The 19,768-nt window shown below is 39.0% G+C and overlaps 2 protein-coding genes across 3 annotated transcripts in view; both read right to left on the minus strand.

Moving 5' to 3' along the window:
* Positions 1-19,768, minus strand: part of LOC131317307 (J domain-containing protein spf31) — a 44,061-nt gene that overhangs the window by 15 nt on the left and 24,278 nt on the right. The window contains exons 2-10 of one of the 2 annotated variants that reach the window (XM_058346873.1): positions 5,195-5,339; positions 3,323-3,413; positions 3,156-3,216; positions 2,523-2,600; positions 1,864-1,937; positions 916-1,029; positions 708-815; positions 365-403; positions 1-287 (exon numbers count right to left, since the gene is read on the minus strand). The exon at positions 1-287 is cut by the window's left edge and continues 15 nt beyond it. In XM_058346873.1, coding sequence (XP_058202856.1) covers positions 201-287; positions 365-403; positions 708-815; positions 916-1,029; positions 1,864-1,937; positions 2,523-2,600; positions 3,156-3,216; positions 3,323-3,413; positions 5,195-5,286 — 744 coding nt within the window. In that variant the 5' untranslated portion in view covers positions 5,287-5,339 and the 3' untranslated portion in view covers positions 1-200. Of the gene's footprint in view, positions 288-364; positions 404-707; positions 816-915; positions 1,030-1,863; positions 1,938-2,522; positions 2,601-3,155; positions 3,217-3,322; positions 3,414-5,194; positions 5,400-19,768 lie in introns of those variants that run through there. The other variant, XM_058346867.1, reaches the window with a different exon arrangement.
* Positions 11,250-13,605, minus strand: LOC131317304 (protein FAF-like, chloroplastic). The gene is made up of 2 exons (XM_058346864.1): positions 13,444-13,605; positions 11,250-13,044 (listed from the first exon to the last, which is right to left on the minus strand). The coding sequence occupies exon 2, from the start codon at positions 13,037-13,039 to the stop codon at positions 11,600-11,602; it is 1,440 nt and encodes a 479-aa protein (XP_058202847.1). The 5' UTR covers positions 13,040-13,044; positions 13,444-13,605; the 3' UTR covers positions 11,250-11,599.

Below are 19,768 nucleotides of genomic sequence, written 5' to 3' on the forward strand. Positions count from 1 at the left end.
AATCACTCTACTTAATTGAGTACCTTGGAATTCATAAATGAACAAGATCTTAATTCCATTACAAGACTTGTTCTATTACAAGGGTTATCACAAGAAGGTTAAGAGGCATGACATTGCAGCTGAATTTCAACCCTCTTCAACTCATATACTAATTCAGCAGTTTGTCAATTGGCAAATCATCCCTGTTATACTTGATTGACTTAACCGCGCTTCACAGGCCTTTGGACATAAGATTTGGAAGCATCTTCAGTCTTGAGCTTTGGCGGTCGGATCTCTCCTTTCTTTACCTGTGTATGCAAGAAAACTAGTTGAAGCACAGTCACAATAACAAGATAAGAAGAGATTTGCTAGTAAATCATCTCACCTTCTTTCCGCCCTTCATAAAATCTCTCCAGCTGGAAACCTGTTGATACAACAAGGTAATAATCAGAATCACTTCTCAAATGATGTTGGACATGAACCCAAGCAGCACGTCTAAGGATGAGACGAACCAACTCCCAATCCAGTTAAAAGGATTGAAGTACTAATGACACGCATCACTGTAACTGGGTTGTTAGAATAGAACTATGATTCCTTGACAAATGGAATTATAAGAATGCAATGCCTAGACACACCCATATATGGATGTACCCAAGTTCATGAACATAGGCCAATGTTCATCAAATACATAATAGTATGTGATATTTGAAAAGATTTCAGAAACAAACCCTTTGTTCTCTTGTCCCTTCCCACTGCTCCTCATGCTCACGCTTTCTTTTCCACTTTTCTTTTTCCTCTTCCTCATCCTTCTTCAGTCTACCTTCCTCTTCTGATATCTATAGAATATTCAAAAGACAGAGAGTCATTCATTAAGAAGGGTAAAAGCACAGTACCTAAGACCATGAGGAAAAATACAAGGCTGAGCTTCAAGCATACCCTCTTCTGCATTTTTCTCCGCCGCCATTCTTGATCTGTCAAGATCTCTCGAACCTTCAGTTTTAGTTGTTGCTGAAATTCATCCGACCGCTCAAACTCTTGTTCATACTTCCCCTGTATCAAAGTCCCACGGGATATGAATCAGCAAGCTGTTTGACTCATCAATCATTACCAAAAAGCATTTGGCATGGGGAATGCAAATTTTATTCCAAAACCGGAGCAAGGTACAACCAAAATGCAATGTTGGAGCAATATCAACGCAGGCTGCCATAAAAAATGGTTCTTTCTTTGTCCAATATGGCACACACAAGTAATCCACTGGATACTACCCAACTGAAAAGTTTTCGTATATCAAATTTCATTTCATTTGCAGCTCAGACCATAACAGGATAAAAAACCCAATGATTAGACATGATCTCCAGATCCCTGATGATTGGTGCACCCAGACTTCGACAGAAGGTATCAGCTAAAAAAAGCCATTCAATACCCTGAGAAAAGAACACAAATTACGCAGGATTGTCGTAATTATAGCACACCAACTCTTTCACTGAGTTTCTGCATGCTGTATATGCAGGAGAACTACAGAGTAATTTACGCTAGTGCTAATAGATAGAATGAATAGGCACTCAACAGTTCAAAAACTTAGTTTATTGTCATAGCTGCAGACTGCCATCTAAAGGGGAGAAAGAACACAAAGAAAAACCCCACCAATGCACTTCCTCCCACATCAAAAACCTCCACAAAGTCACAAAATTGCTCAAGAGGGGAAACCTTTCTTAAGAGGTAAGACTAACACTATACAATATGGTAAAGTTCTCGAAATTAACTATTTAGCATCAAATTTAAGTATTGCAACCATGCAGCAAAGTTCCGCTAGGTCAAAATAACCATAGCAAGAGAACACACCAGAAGAACATGGACATAAAGGCCTGTGCAACCTAACTTTACCTCATCGACCAATGACTTTATCTTAGAAGCTGCGTCTTTCTTAAGCTGTTTCTTCCTTTTTGCTCTAAGTTCTTCTGCAGTACATTTAACAGGGACAAAAAAATTAGCTCGTATAAGGCCGATATTATCCAACATTGAAAGAAACATGAAAAATCATTCTACCAATCAGAGGAATGTGCAGTGCATAACCACCATTCTAGTCTGCATTATATAATGTGTACCCAATGATGATTTTTTGTTCTAAAACCCGAACCAGAAAATTTCTACAAAATAGAGCACAAATCACTATACAAAAATTGTGAAACTGTTCGGGCCATGGCATGGAAATCAGGCTGATACCCAGTGATTCAAAAGGAGCACTGTACAGTGTACAGTAATGGAACAGCAAGTGAGCCATATGTGATGTAGGGGAAGAACAGGAGAAGTATTATCAAATAAGTGATAAAGAATTAAGTAGATTAAAATTTTCAACATGAGAACAAGGATGCAAGAGCCCCAAAAAATTTCTAGCACACATGATATATGTTCTATACGTGAATTCATGTGTTATGAAAGTGACAAATGATTCTCACAGAATATTCAACTAATAAGATCCTGAGACAAAAATTAACTACAAAGATACAGCTGGAATATAAAGATGATAAGGCTTAAGCACAGACCTTTTGCATTACTAACTTGGTTAAGAATATATCCCCGCTCTTCAGGATCCAGCAATAGTTGCTGGGCTTTTGCTAGTGCTGTTCAGAAGAAAACATTTTGTAAATGGAAACGTAATAAATTCATAATACACGACCTAGAATAAAAGTGAGTCAGATGTGTTCGTCTGTTTGAAGCATGTATGTGTCAAGACTCCAAGCAAAGAGAGATGAACAAACACGTGTGTTTTGAAGCATGTATGATCTAAAAATAAATTAACAAGATTTCTGACGCGTTTTGATATAAAAAGTGACCCAAGGAGACGTGTCTGTACTTCCTACAAAGTATCTGAACATCAGGGGGTGATGAGAGAAAAATGTTCATCCACAAAAATGAGCTAACTCTGAAGAAACAAGAAATTTTATGACATCTTTCTTCGTATGCTCTTGGCTTTTGGCTACCAGTCTCAAACCCCTGACCTTGTATAAAAAACACGCTCTGCCTATTCTTTAACATATGTTTGAATCATGTCATCTCAGATGCAAAATTGTCAATCATGACTGCAAGCATAGTCTTAAATATTTTAGAAATGTTCTAGACACAAAATCATCCATCGATATTCTGTTTTCTCTTTCATGCAACAAGATATAACTTACCACCAAATGCCTCCTTAGCTTGTGGATGCTTGCATTTGTCGGGATGAACCAACAAAGATAACTTCAATGGCAAAGGAATATGAACACGTTAATCAACGACCAACTAATAAGCTTTCAAATTGTTGAGAAAAACCTTCAATCAACTCTAGTGGGGTTGAAATAATTACCTTACGATACTGCTTTTTCACATCCTCCAAGGACGAATCGAAGGGTAAATTAAGATACTCAAATGCATTTAACTTGAAGCATGAAAGAATCCTACAAAAGATTTTGTATGTTTTTGGTCAGTTGCAGCAAGATAGGTAAAAAAGGAAACCAAACATGTTGAAGATGCTACAAGAATAAACAAACATTTTCGAAAAGTTCGCAGCAGAACGAAACCACGTTTTCCACATTATATTTGTCAGAGCAATGTACTTTTCCAAAAGCATTGTCTAGACTTCTATCCCTCAAATCAATTCAACTTCATAGGCAGCCAATGTTGCCAAAACACATATGTACCTGTTTGTGTATACACACACATAATATATGTCGCAGCCTTGTACTACCGGGGTATTCTCAAACAGAAATTGTCTCATCGTTATACTTATAAAGCTATGGGTTGCATCAAGAAAGCTCAGCAAAATTTTAAAATGCTTTCCCTCACTGTTATGTCACATTTGTTATAACTGGAGTTGGAAACAAACAAACCTTCTTATGAGTTCATATGTACAGGTTGCGTGCTTCAACACATCGCTCATTTTTGACACACCACACTTTGATCAAAAGTAGAAGAGGATGCGTAAAGTTCGAGCAATTCTTTTCTTAGGAAGGATCATGCTCATCATAACTCGCATAAAATTGTTCATGATTAAGGCCCTTTTGTTTATTGCCCCTACTCTTTTCTCTGATAATAGGGTAAACCCTATTTACGACTGGAAAAAAGTTGCAGTGTCACTTAATAACTTAGCAGCTTCATGCTGGTTTTTCTAGTGAGAAAGGTGACCTAAGTGGCACAAGACTATTCGAGATACTATTCCCTAACCTGGAGAAATTGGGTCACTTAAAATAGCTTGACGTATGAAGTGTTTTAAGTTGGGCAACAGCTAGCCTTTCGTCTTCATTCACAAACCTTTCTATCACCGTTCTACCCAATACGTCAGCAAGTTGTAGCCCGGGAAAGGCAATCTTGCCTGTACCAAAACTTGAATCCTTGACCTTCTAGTGAGAAACAAGGATTAGACCCAATTGAGCGACCCCCAGATTATTTTTCTATCGCCTTTTTACCGTCAGGTTTATTCCCCGTTCCCTATCATGGGCTAGGAACTTCTATTTCTATAACTCATCCATAAGAATCCAACCCATTGGTACCTTTTATGTTTTGAAGTCAAGCTTAGGTTCTGTGATGCATCATCCTCATAATCTTAAACATCATACGGCACGGTTACAAAGGTAAAGCGAGAAACTCGTTACACTGCTCCTCAAAAGATTAACCATGTCTATATTGGCACTTTGACAGCATCCAATAAAATTATCTTTACTTGTCAGAAAGAAAATAGCTCAAAACTGCTAATATATTGTTTTGAATCTTCGATATTCTCAGTTGAATCTTGGACTACATACGTACAATCACGGTATGCCTCGTACTTAGTTCCCTATGGTAAAGCATCTAGCCAAACAACAATTTTGTAATTCACTCCACTCTCGGCAATACCCTACGGAATCAATACAACTAAATCATCGCCACCTCCACCAAATTCATATCTTTTCTGCTTTCTCCTATTTCTACAGGTACACGTACAAAAGAAGTTAGGGTTTACTGCCAATTCTAGCGTGTCCGGAAACAATCCAAGGCGTGTGTATTTCAACCACACGGGGGAATTCAGAAAGAGGGAAATCTCTTGAAACCCTAATTGTTCACAGTCAGAAGCATATGGTCACAGAAATTAGAACCAAAATAGACAACAAAAAACAAAATGATAATCAGATGAAAAAACGGGAAAAAGGAAAAGGAAAGAGCCTTGAGAGAGAGAGAGAGAGAGAGAGAGAGAGAGAGAGACCTGCGGACTTCGTTCTCGCGCTCAACTTCGCTGACTTCAGCGAAGAAGTTCTTGAGAAGTAAATCGTCGTCGGGCGTAGCAATATCACCCATCGCCACACACTTCTGCGTTTCTCTCTCCGGTGATGGCAGATTATTGCGAGTAACTGCTCAGATTTTCAGAGGGAGGAAGGAAGGAACCGCAGAAGCAAGAATTAGAAATGATATTTGCAAGGTCCCGTACGAGGAAGGATCATCACAGGAAACCCGACATTCTTGAAACCGGCCATCGACCGGATCAGGATCCGACCGGGTTCTTTGTTTTTTGTGTTTTTTTCATTCTTTTCCATTTAATTTTGCGAAAATAAACAGGGGGCTGCCAAATTTATTCACCTTTTTATGTGCTCAGGGTAAGGATGACGATAGGGCAGGGTAGAGTCAGATTTATTGTCACCTCGTAACTCATCGGGGTGAAGTAAGAGCGGGAAAATCGGGAAGATTGTGAGGTCGGAAAATAATCAGATTTATATTTTCGAAAAATTTTGCACTAACTTAATTTGTTCTCTTAATGAATTTTGACAGTGAAATAAAATATCAAAGTACTATGGGAGTTAAAATGAGTAAAACAAAAAAGAAGGGAAAAAAAAGGAAATAGAGATTTAGTATTTAGTATTTTGCTCTCTAATGTTTTATAAATAACATACAATGACAATAATTACTATAATCGGGACTGGGAAGCAAATATCATTGCACCCCATTTTCTTATTGAATCGGGATGGAAAGGTCAAAGGCGGGATAGAATACAAGAAATTGACATACCTATCTAAGGCTTAGTTTGAATTTGCCTAAAGCTAACAAGTAAATTTTTTTTTTTTTTAAAAGTCAAGCTAACAAATAATTGAAAAGCTAAATTTGTTAAGTTAAAATTTGATAAGCTCCACAACTAGGAAGGAAGATGGATCGCTGGAAATCCCTCAAGAAATTTCTACTCCCTACGTCCAGTTTCATTTTGTTGGGCCTTCAAATTTTTTTCCCCACCCTATATTGTATACATCAGAGAGAGTTAGCGGAGTATTAAACTGTTAGTAGGTTAGTTCACAAAAGATTTCAGAGACTATTTATAACCCTGAATTTCAAGCGCCCACAACGGAGCTTGAATCTCGGCCTCTTATATGGGTTAGAGCCCATTGGCGTTGGGCCCTCATTGGAAAACAAACTTTTAAGGGAGCAAAATTATTAAGGGAAAATGACGGCCAATGACGTGCTTAAATAATTAATATTCGTTAAGGACATTTCAGTATTAACAAATGTTCTTAACTTCTCCTTAATGAGTATTAATTATCAAAACACGTTATGGGCCGTCATTTTCCCAATTATCGTTCGTGCTTGTCCCATGCTCTGACTTGGGGCTAGGAAATTTGTCCAACCTTTGGTGGACCAAACCCAGATATCAGCCTATAAATTGTGGGCTGCAGCATGTGAATGATCAAAGCTTTACCCAGATATCAGCCTATAAATTGTGGGCTGCAGCGTGTGAATGATCAAGCTCCAGGTCTGCTTCTCTCTAATAACTAGACATTTTATTGCGGATAAAAAAAAACTAAACATTTTATTGTTTATATGATTTTAGGTCATCTACAGTGGTATAATCAAAAAATGATAACCAAAAGCTAACACATCAAATTTTGATTATTTACTTAAGAGGTTGCTAAGCTTAACAATGTTGAACTTTACAATAGTCACTTCTAGTCCATAACCAAAATAAGGGTCTACTATAATTTCACTTTCTCTCCCCCTTTGTTTTCTGTCATTCACTTTCCTCCATTTACATTTTTTTTTTGGCAAAAATATATCGATTCTCTCTCTTAGGTTTGGGGAAAAATCAGTGAATTTCTTCCCTTCTATTATGAATTTTTTTTGGAGAAAAAAATATAAATGGAAAAGAAGAGTAAAATACCTTAATCTGGCGATGATGGGTTGAATTGTAGATAATCGAGAAATATAAGCTTCACTTTTTGAGGGAAAGAATGAGAAATAGTTTTTGGGTGAAGTGGAGAAGATATAGAGTAGGTGAAGAAGAGAAGAAAAAATACCAATTGAAACACGCGTGTATACAAATTTTGGAACTAATTAACTTATGTGGCGTGGAGTCCACAAATTTTGATTATTGAAAAAGGTTGCTAAGTTTAATTATACCATGGTGAACCATCTTTTATACCAATATTGTAAACTTTAAAAATAATTGGTTTTTGATTATGCTACTGTTAATGACCTTAGAGAGGAAGAATTACTCCTAAGGAGAGAATTAAGGAGCAAAAGGAGGAAGTTCACTTGGATGGTGCAGTCCGGCATCCAAAATAAGTGGGCTGCGCCATGCGATTTGCTCATTTTGGGGTCATAAAGGATTTATTTTAATAGATCGAAATCGTTCATTTTATAAATGTCTCGTCAAGAAAATTAAACGTACAAAAAGATCTTGTTGTTTGGATAACAATCAATAGTTGATCCAAACACATTTACTTTTTGAAAAATAGGTCCAAATCCAGCGTGTCCAACTCAATTTTTGCAAAATAACTACATTTCGATTTGGTACTAATTTGTATGCGAAGAACATTGTTTTTGAAACAATCAATGTTCTCAACGAGTTCTACAAAATGAACGATTTCTATTATCAAATTAGATCTGTTATGGGCTCCAAATGGTCAGTCCATTTAAGTGGAGTGTCGCCGAGAAGCCAATTCTGGAAAGAAAAAAAAAATTGTACCCCACCGGAGAAAAGTGGAAATCGAAAACGAAAATTCTGAATAAAAAATGAAAAGATTGGATCGAGCATCTACACACATCGGATTGAGCTTATTTTCTACCAGGCCACTCAGTTTTTCTTAAAATTATTGAACGATTCGAATTTTCCGTGCAAGAACTGTATTAGGCCAACGTGGGGCCGTCGGTATAAGGTTGGTGAATCCACCATCGATGGGTGTAGAAGGGCTCAAGGAGAAAATACAATTAGTACCGGCTTTGTCTGTCATATTATCATTATCATTGAGTGTTCTACCTCGAATTCTCTTGCTTTTATTACTTCATCTGTTGATTAATTATGACAAGGATCATAAGCATGTTTGATGTTGCTGCAAGATTTTTCATATATATTTCCTTCGTCCCCTGTTGCTTTTCGAAAACCTTGCATTTTCTTGGAAAACATAAATTGTATTATTATTTGTAAATTTTTTTGCATCAATCCGAAGAGCACAAGTATATCACGTAATCGTTGCAAAATTATCTGAAAATATATTCACGGGAAAAAAATTCTCAAGAAAATGCACGTTTTTCGAAAATGAAGAAAACAAAGGATGTGAAAGTAGTATGATGAAAAGAGTGAAGTGATAGAAACGACGGATGTAAGTGCCTTGAAAGCAGAAGACATTTACAAAACCTCTGGTCCATTATTACTTTTTGTTCGGCAAAAAAGGGTTTTCATATCATTAATGATAAAAATGAAAAATCTTGTAATAAAACAGCGTCATACAAAAAGGATCAGCTCAACTTATCACGACATCTCACCTTATATTTTTAATAAAAAGGAAATACAAGAAAATACTGAAACAAGACTTGTTACCAAGATGTCAACACGACACCCAATAGACCCTATCCATAACCCAAAAAATTTGCACGTTTTATGAATTTACTTATCGAGATTTTTATTCGAAAAACTGAGACCGGGGTTGGTTTCAGAATAATTTGTTTAGGCTACGGTATTAAGTTCGAGACGAAACCTGGACTGTGCGGTCGGAACGGGACTTTGCGTCCGCGTGGGATTTCCTAGCCGACGCCCGACGGCCAGAAATGGAAATAAACCACGTATGAGGGTGAGTCCCACTCCACTCCCCAAACTTTACTCGCTGGTCTGCCCCCTCCCTCTCAACCGGACACCTCTCTCCCTCTCTGACCGTTCTCTCTCTCACTCACTCACTCACTCACTCACACTCTCACTCTCACTCTCTCTCTCTCTCTCTCTCTCTCTCTCTCTCTCTCTCTCTCTCTCTCTCTCTATATATATATATATATATATATATATATATATATATATATATATATCCTTTCCTTCTCTTCTTCTTCTTCTTGGCACAGAACCACCCCGAACCCGCTGCCAACGCGGCATAGTGCTGCCGTGCGCAGCAGCTTGCTGCTACACCTTTCCCCTCCTCCTCCTCTCGGCTCTCTCCTTCCCCTCCTCTCCCTCTCGGCCTCACCACTTCCAGCACCACCACACACCGCCACCTTCCTCCCTCTCTCTCTCGGTCTAGACATTGATCAATAATTTTACTATGGTAAATATTTGCGGTTCACGTTTCAGTGGTGAGTAATTACGAATATACTCTGTTTACACAATTATGGTTTAGATAAATACTGTGTACGTGATTATGTGTTTAAAAGCATCAAACCTTGCATGAATTTATTAAAATTGGACGGAAAGCTTCACTTTTAATTGAAAAGGAATTCTGATCGTTGATATTCGAGATATTGAATATGATGTTGTGATTGAATTGCTTAAAGAGAAACAATTAAAGTTAAGAGATGAAATTCCTTTAAAGAGAAAGGAAAACCGAGGTTATCGGTATCAAACATATCTGAATGTTGAGTTTGGCCATTATGAGGAATATTGCCAAGTATTCTAGGGTATTGATATTATTATCTAAATCTAGGGCTAGCTACCCAATCATTGCTGGTGTTCCGTTCATGAAAGATGTTGAAAAGAAAAATGTCTGTTCTCCCCCCTTGTGCTGTCCTCCCCCCGTTCTATTGTAAAGTGGAAAGAAAATGCATAAAATGACATTGCATACTAAAATTGTGGAAACTTAGTATATCGTAATTCTCACTTAAATGTTTTGTGTTTATGAAACATTTCAGGACATGGATAGATAATTGACTAGTCACACTAGTCCTTCATGCGGTTGATGTTGTTGTTTTCAATTTCAGTATTTCGATGGATTGCAGAAGTTGTAAAACCCTTGTAAAACTGCATGTTTGTATTTGGTGCGACCTATGGTAGTGCCCACAAGTTGTAATATAAGCCTATGGGCTAATACTTTTGTTTCCTGCACTAGACAACTCTGTAAATATTGAAGTTGTTTTCAATCAAATAAACATTTCCGCATTTGTTTTCATAATAAAGAAACTATCGATATTTTAGGAAAAAATTACAACTAAGAAGTAAAGATGGCCTTCAGTGATTCTTTTTCACTTGCCGGTCATGAATCCGGGTTAGGTTGTGACATCACCTAAATGGCCAAAGTCCAAACATCTAATGGGACGAGCCCAAAACACCCATTGGGCCAAAAGCCCAAACCCAAAAACCCTACCCCTAGGAATCTGCCATTGCCGTCCCAGGCAACCCGTCCACGATGGAAGCCACCACGGCCACCACCTGCAGCTAGCAACAGATCTACCACAACCACCTCCCGCCACAGCCCCACCACCATAGCCGACCAAACTTCTGCCACCACCGCTACCAACCCACCTCAACAGGAGATCCACCACCCCATCTCTAGTCCCATTACGAATGATCTGGTTTTGACTGGACCGGAAAATGAACTAGTCGAGGTGCGGGGAGGAAAAAAAAAAGAAAAGGAAAAACAATTCTCATGTGAGTAAACACAAAGCACTGACAACTTCCATTGCACGAGGAGCCAATTGCATCAATTCTTTTTGCTATTGATGAATTCCAATTACCTGACATCATCTAGCTCATCACAGCCCTTGTCGTAATTTCTTTCGAAAACCCAAAAAAGTGTCACTTTCTTCTCTCTCCATAAAAACTTTTCTTTTGCTAATATTGCGTCGGCTAAACCTCAACCTAACACAAACAAGATGCATATCGAGAAAGGGATCACGGTGTCCCCAAAATTGACACCAAGTAGACCACACCACGAGTACCCTCATTGGACTCCCACTGGCCAATACTTGCAAAGTCTTGGGAGAAAAAGGGCAACTCCATTAATTATAATGCAAAGACAAAGAGACCCTAGACATGATTGACAGACACTACTCCACCCAAGGTCAAAGATGGTGCCAAGATCTTCATGGTTAAGTTATACTTATATATAATAATGACAGAGACTTACAAAAATATGGTACACAAAATAAATCTCTGATCCTCTCAATCTAAGCACTCCCTCTCTCTCACTCACTTTCATGATTATTTGGCTACACAATCCCCTCGGAAGAGGCAATTATATATGGAGTAGAGAGAAAATATGGGAGGAACATTATTATTAACATGTTAGGAGTAGCCACCGAGTGCTTTAGGTAACGGTATTGGAGTACGTATCAGCATTAATGATATGGCAACGTATTAATTGGTTGACACATTGGAAAAATTATCATGTAGGAAGGTTCGAAAACCGGATACGTGTCGGCCCCAAAAACCTTAGGAGGTAGCAATGCAATAAGGCTCCCATAGCAGAAGTGACCTCCTGGGCTCCTTGCATCCCTTCAACAAGGGGACTAAGTAGTCTGCCTTGTTCCCTCTCAACAGGACCATTCCTTGCTCTTCATCTGCCTTGGGAGTACTATTGGATAAAATGACCTTGTTGCAGCTGTTTTTGTTGAGTGGATTGACCGCGGTCGCCACAGTGGGCTTGGCCCTCCAGAAGTACTCATAGGTATTGAAAGAGGAAGCGGCAGGGGCAGGGGCAGGGGCAGCCGCCGGTGGTGAAGGGATGAGCCTGGCGAGTCGGGTTGGACGCGGGAGTGACTGTGCAAGTGCGTTTAGCCCTTTCTCCTCCTCCTCCTCCTCCATATCCACCAAATGGACTGGTTTGTTATACTTAGTGGTCCATGTTGGGTTCCTATTGTCTAGGCCGATTAGCTTCTTTATCATTAGGGCTGACCTATGAACATTTATCACTCCACTTGGCAACTTAGTTGCTTGCTCCATCACAATTTCAATTTCTTTAGCTCCATCTTCATTTTCAACTTTCACCATTTCTTCCTCCTCCTCTTCCTCGTCTTCGCTATCATTTTCACCTTCGGTGGCTTCGAAGATTTCGTCAATTTCTTCAACGTCATCTTCCTTATGATCAATCACTTCTTCTTCCTGATCGAACGTCTGTTCGTTGTTTGGCTTTTTGGAATCAGGAGTGTTGGCAAATGTGAGGACAAGGCGGCCATCTTCTCGTTGGGCGTGGAAGTAATTCTGGGATGGGATAGACACGGCTTCAAGGACTAACCGGCCATTTTCGCGGTGGGAGTGCATAAGGAGGGACGGGCCATCGCAGCGAGCGAGGGAAGGAAGAGGAGGGGGGAACTTGGTTGACACTTTTTTGGAGTAGTTGTTCTTTGCAACTGGCAAGTCTTCTCTGTCAAGGAACTGTGACTCTGGTTGTGGTTGTATTTCTTTGTCCTCTTCTGCGTCGTCAGTCTCTGACGGCGCAGGAGATGAAAAGACGTCAGACCCAGTCTCTGACCCAAGACTCTCGGTGCAGATCTCGAGGCTCTTCTCGCTCAGGGCACTCGTCGACCTCTTTACAAGTGGGTGAACATAGGGAGGCGGGAGCTTCGAGGACTCGTCGTCGGCCTTCTTGGATAGAAGAATCGAGCTCCAAACATCGAATCGCCCCGGCCTCTCAGCCTCCTTATTCTTTCCTTTGCACTCATCTTCTCCCTCCTCTGAAGAAGACGAATCCGCAACCAGATTGGGTAGTCTCTCGGATGAAGCGATCTTCTTCATGGGTGAAAACCCACTCTGAGCCAGCCATTTCTTGGAAGACATATCTGCTGAGAGAGTTCTCCTCAGCGAGGGAGCCTTGATTTGGTCGGAATCAGACCTCAGGATTGAGACTATGCCTTGTTTCTCGATTGTACCCATTTTGACTGCAGAGAAAGAAAGTGAGATTATGAGAATCAGCAATCAAGAGGGACAGATTTAGATCTCCAGAAAATTACTATTATTAGCCGATACAGAGAGTGTCTTTGAGCAAGGGTTTTTACTGGAATTTTTCTTTTTCTTTCTTTCTTGTAACGTTGTACTCCTAGCTAGTAAGTAGAACTTTTCTTGTCAATCGATAAAATAAATTATTTTATTTCACCGTTCCAAAATAACTACTCCTAGTAAATAAATTAAACAAGTTCTGGAAGGAAACAGAGCCTTTGAGTGTGCTAACTAACGTATTAGGACACATATATGCATGTAGCAACAATACAGCCATCTCTATATACATGTACATACACGAGAGAGAGAGAGAGAGAGAGAGAGAGAGAAATAGAGTTTACCTCCTCAAGGAAGAAACAGGGTCTGTTATGGAGATGATAAAATTGGTGGTGAAGAAGGGAAGAGGGGGATGGTAATGGAGATGAGAATGGGTTAGAGAGGTAGGCAGGGGGGATGTGGCTGTGTGTGGTTATGGCTGTGATGGCTTAATACAAAGGGGGAGGGCAGCGGGGGTACTTATAGGCAGAAATTCTTTGCTGTCGGACAAGCATATTCTACGTGGTATCTGTTCATCACATTCGGACTGTCTAATACATTTTTGGACGGTTCGAATTGAAATTCTTTCTCTTCTCTCACTCCAACACTTTTTCTTTTTCCAAATTTGAACCGTTCAAAAACGTAATAGATGACTCGAATGCGCCGAATGAACATCACGTGGTGCTACCCACGCGACACTGCATTTTTTTCCCACTTATAGGAGCCCAGAAATGCCTTTGGAATTGTATCCATGGGATGGGACCCTCCCTACGCCACCCCCACCCACCAAAAGACCCTTTAGGGGAATGGATTTTGGAAAAAAAAAAAAAAAAAACCTCAGCGTAGGTCATCCGAGCTAGGGGTGATACCGGTCCGGTTTGGGTGTATTTTTTGGTCGAAACCGGTTATCCGGTTTGAGATTTTTAGAAACCAGAACTGGTTGAGATAAACCGGTCCGGTTTCGACCGGCTTAACCGGTTTTGGTCCGGTTTATCCGGTTTTCATTCATTGGCCATATTTTTGGCCCAACACATCAAAAAATTCACAATTCAACCCATAAATTATCAACCACAAATTTATAATTCAACCATTCTTTTTGGGCCCAACAAAAAAGGATAAATTTTGAGCCCAATACATAAAAAAAAACCATAAAAACATAATTAAGTCCATAAAAATAGTTTTTATATAATAAATATATTTATTAGACCAATATACACTACAAAATATCAACCAAAAACCCATAATTCAACCCCTCCCCTATGTTTATATATATATATATAACCGGTCTAGTTTCAACCGGTTTTTAAAACACATAAACCGGAACGAAATTATTTTTCCGGTTTATAAAATTTAAAATTTTATAAACCGGAACCGGATCGAAATTATTCAACTGGTTTAAAAAATTCGGTCTGGTCCGGTTTTTCCTGTTTCGATCAATTTTTCGGTTTCGAGTAACAGCCCTAATCCGAGCAAACGACTTGCCATTGACATTTTTTAAATACTATTCCGTTCCGAAAAGATTGTTCATGCAGTTTGCTAAACGAATACTTAAAAGCGATGCATTTTTGTTGGGAAGAAAATACTCATTTCGTCCCAATTTAATTATTCTTTTTTAGTGTTCGTGTCACTTTTTAACTGATAATATCCTTTAATTTATAATATTTTACGTATGTATTATAGAATCAATTGAGATCTGTCAACAAGATTCATATTAAATAGAAAATTCATTAACAATTTAAAGATATAACTAATTTTTTATCCTGTTAGAATAGAACGAAAGACTAATAAATTGGGCCGGAGGGAGTTTTTTCCCGCAAGTTACTGGATATGATGAGTGCATTCAATTTGCGCAGAAGATAGTTTTGTAAGTGTTTTAGGTAAACTGCGAGAACAAGGCATGTTGACACCTAGGATAACCCTCGAGGGTGTCCAAGTACCTGAGGCCACGTGGCGCTATGCCATCGAGTCCCAAGAACTAAGAAATGAAGTACCGGAAGGTGTTCGGGATGCTTGAAGGCCAAGGGAGGAAGCCCATGCTTGAATTTGTCTCTAAGCCATTGAGTATCGATACCATGGCAAAAAGGTATCAATACCAATTGGTTTCAATCATTCCAGAAGCTTGGGTATCGATACCAATACAAAAATGTATCAATACCCATCGTCTACAATAGAATCACTGACAGCTTACCTTTTTGACTTGGTATCGATACTAGTTGCCTAGAGCCAGTCCAGAACCAAGGGTATCAATACGTTTTTGCATAGGTATCGATACCAATGCCCTTCGACTAGATTTTGCTACTTTTTTAACCTTCAATTTATAGAATACTTGCTACTTATAGTATGTTTTTAGGATATATGTTAAGAGAGAAGTTGAGATGTATAAAAAGCACTCTCCCTCCCTCCCTCCCTCTCTCTCTCTCTCATTTTTTTCAAGGATTTACCTTTATGCTTAGTTCTCCTCTCTTTTTTTTCTCTTGGAACTTCATAGTTTTTGTTCAAGCTTTTTCAAGTGTAATCTCTTAAGAACTCCATAAGCCAAATGTGGTGCGTTAATTTTCTCGTTTATTAAAGTTGTTTGTACGGACGAGATCGTCATTAATATCAAGTTTATTTCTGTTTTTATCAGTTAAATCTCATGTATCTTTTTATCTCCATGCTTTATCTTTCAAGTGTGTGTGAGTAGTCACTAAGGCTTGGTCATGAGGTGAATAACACTTCATGTCTTGAGTTAATCTTGCTTTTCTCTTCATAAATCTTCACGTTTAGTTTGAATTCGAGTTGAGTTCACCTTTTATGAACCAAAATTTAGCATTGTTAACATTTTTGATCATGTGTAGGCAAGAGCTTGCTACTTGCCATACATGATGCTTGGAGCTAGGACATGCCTTGTGTTTGCCAAATGCATCAAAGAACTCGCTCCGTGTCCAAACTCCTTTTTCTAGCCCTTAATGATTTCTATCGCTAAATCTTCCGGTTGAGAAACTTTGCCGCGTATCTCAACCGAGTAATCAATGACGAAAATGAATTGGCCTAAGTTATGGGTGTTAGGAACTTCTAGACCATGCCACTTGTTAATTTAGTTAAATCTCAATTCTAGTCTTTTCGAGAGAGAGAGAATTCCACCATTCAAATCAAAACAAATAATTGGCCGTCTAAATGCCAAAAAACCTTGCATTAAACCTACTTCCGAACAAGTCATAGATGAAGCTCCATGTAGATTTGATCCCGGTCTTACAAGATATTATGCTCTCAACGACCTAGCCCCTACACTTAGGGTTTTTAATCCTTTCAACGGTTAGGTTGTGACGAAGCATCTAAATACTGAACCATTTCATTTGTTGACTATTACTTTACAATTTGAAGGGGCAAATCGGAAGATTTTTGTTACAATATTAAACTTGGGCAATCAGCTTAGATTTAAAAACCAATTTCGAAGGTCGTTGTAGACACCCCATTTGTTAGTCCGTAACTCTTAGGCCTCCTGCCAAACGGCCGCCCAATGATGAGAATGTCGCTTTCGATTACGATTATCCTAGAGAAGTGATTCTGATGCATTGATGTTCGAAGATAGCCTTTTGTCATTCCTTTCAAAATATTTTTATCAAGTTGCAAGCTTTCTTTTTAAATCATGTTGCGTTTCATTCTAAAATATATTTTTGAAAAGTGTTGAGTCTTTTTAGTACGTTAAATGATTTATTTTTAGCCCATAAAAGTCCTATTTTTAGCCCAAATCGTTGTTGGTTTTTGCCCAAAAATTAGCTCGGAACGCATCAAAACAAACTTGAACTGAACCAGGCATGCCTGGGCCCATAAAAGGCTAAGGCCGGGTCGGCCTTCGTGTGGTGGTATGGCATCGTTTTGTGGTTTTTTCTCGATTTCCGCATTTTCAGTGTTTTTTGTAGTCCCACATAGAAAATTTAGCGTTTTTCCTCCGCAAATTCACCCTATATAAACCTTTTACCTCCATAAATTTCAACTCGCTTAGAACTGTCGTTCAGAATTATTCGGTTCATTCACTGCTTGAGAGCAAGCTAAATTTTCTTAGTTAGCATTCGGGCATAGTAAAGTTTTTTCTACGCCGTTAGGCTGCCGAAAGCATCTTGCATCAAAGTTACTTCACTACGGGCAATCTAGTTCTAGTTTTTGCTCAATTCTTGAGGCCGGTCTGCTTGGTCTCGTGGAGTCAAGGTATGTCGTTCTTTTTTATTTTCTTTATTGTTTAGTTTAGCTACTATTTAATTATTGCTTAGTTTAATTAGTTAGTCGCATGCTTAGGGTTTATTTTATATTCTTGCTTAGTTCAAGCAAGTTTAGGCTTTTGATTTGTTTTAATATCGCATGCTAGTATAGCTTTTGTTTATGCATGTTAACCTAGGGTTTAGGTAGTTCATGTGTAATGACCATTTTGTCCTTGATGCATGACTAGTGTAATGTTGCACGTTTAATTCTTTACACAAGTTACCATGTCGTTACTCTGTCTGTATGATCACTCGCACATGCATCCACGTAATCGTTACTCTACTCACATGCATATTTACCATTTTACCCCTACCGTTATGCTATCTTCATGCATATTGATATCTTAGTCCATACTGTTATGCTGCCCGATCACAGCTGTCACTCTGTCCAATTACAGCCATTATGATGCTAATTTCTCCCGAGCATGTCAAAATAGTATTTTACCCCTGCATGTCGGATATGAGCGTGATGTTCATTTAATTAGTTGTTATGCCCTCATGATTATCCTTGAGTAGCCTGTCGATGCGTGTGGTTTTCTAATCGGGTTACTTTCCTAATCTGATCCGGTTTTCTAATTTGGAAAGTTTCCTAATTTGGTCAGGTTTCCTAATCAGGTTACTTTCCTAATATGGTCAAGTTTCCTATATTGGAAAGTTTCCTAATCAGGCCAGGTTTCTTGTTTTAGCTAGTTTCCTAATTCATTCATATCGCATGTTTGTTCAGTCGTGTCTAGCCATGTTCATGCATACTTCCTATTTCTGCTCAGTCTCATGTTTAGTCTAATACTCCATGTTGTATGTTCCCATTTAATTCATGCCTTTGCTATGCTCGTTAGCTTTACGGTAACTCCCCTAGAAGTAGGTACCCTTCTGGCATTCGCAACGGCAGATTAATCTTTTGTGTGCTAGTTTAGACTTAGAGACCGTATGAGGACCTAAAGATGGCTGTTGATCATCACCTGTGGATGCAGGATGATGATGTGTTGTTCATCTCTAGGCCCTCATCCATAAGTTGCATGTTTTTATTTTCTTTTCTGTGTGCTGTGTTCGACGGAGGTAGTTTTCAAATAGTTTTTTCCCTCTTGCAAAAGACTCCTTTTTTGAAAACGTGTTTGCTAAAACTTACTTATCCATTTGCTTGAGTCTCTTGCATTTAGGATAAAGATGATTTGAACCAATGGTGATGAGTAGAGGCCAATCGTTAGATTGGGCGGAGTGGGTGCCTAACACTTTCCCACTCGATACCTTAGCCCCGGGACCCATCTATGGTGATGCAAGGATCAAGCCTTTCCAAAAGAGTCATTCATGGTTCTTGGATCTAAACCAAGTGGCGACTCTGATTTTTGTCGAGTACTTGTTTAATTGCAGGTATTTGACCGTGTTTTGTGCCAGCCATCATGTTTTCAGTGAAGTCTACCCACACGTGCTCGGTCACGCTAGCACCGGGCGGCTGCGCTCAGAGTCGTATGATTGGGCAAGAATTTTGCACATTTACTAGGTAACTGTACGATTCACTACAAGAAAAATTGCATTGGGTGACGAATGAAAATCGTCACAAATTGCATGTTTTTGTCACAAATAATATCGAGGACGAAAAAAAATTTGTCAACTAAAGGTTGTTGAGAATTCCTACCTGTAGAGACCCGTAATTTTTGAAATTATTTAAAGGTTTATTAATATTAGAAATTGAGAAAAATGTGAAATATGTGTTTATGAGATTTGGAGTCAATGTGATAGGATTGCTATTGAAAGAAGTGCAAGTATGATTAGTGTATATGTTAATATATATAGGTGTGTGTGAGAGTAGGAGATTAAAATCCCAACTTCTTCCTCTCTCTCTCGCTCTCTCTCCACCACCAAAACTCATCCTCCAACCTCAAAACCCACATATCTCGACCTCCAATCCATCATCTAAGCATGATTCAATCCTTGGATCGCGTGGGTTTGAGCTTGGCTTCGTTCTTGGAGGATTTCGGAACTTTGGAAGCTAGGGCTCGTTCGTTGATCTCGTGTTTAAAACTTCTAACCGTGAGGTAGGGATTTCTTGCTCATTCTTTGCGTTTATGAGTGATTTATGTGCTTAATCGTGCCATGGATCGTTGAGTTTTGTTGTTGAGCTTGCCCTTGAAAATCTGCTCGAACTGACCTGGTATCGAAACCACTCTGCTTGGTATCGATACCATTTCGTCTGAAATGTTTCTTAGCCCATCTGTATCGATACCATTTTGAGTAGTATTGATAAAGATTGCTTATGGAGAGTTTTGCAACTTTTGTTCTAAATTCCACTGTTTGGATCCCCGATAATTTCTAATACCTCTTAGACATCATTAAACCATCTCGTAACTTGATTGTTTGACCTCTAATGACTCATTAATCGTTCCCATTTCTGAGA

Source organism: Rhododendron vialii, chromosome 1a, assembly GCF_030253575.1.
Source record: "Rhododendron vialii isolate Sample 1 chromosome 1a, ASM3025357v1".
NCBI classification, from domain to species: Eukaryota; Viridiplantae; Streptophyta; class Magnoliopsida; order Ericales; family Ericaceae; genus Rhododendron; species Rhododendron vialii.

Excerpts from the sequence above, each read along its gene's own strand:
- LOC131317304 (XM_058346864.1), bottom strand. The coding sequence starts at position 13,039 with ATGGGTACAATCGAGAAACAAGGCATAGTCTCAATCCTGAGGTCTGAT.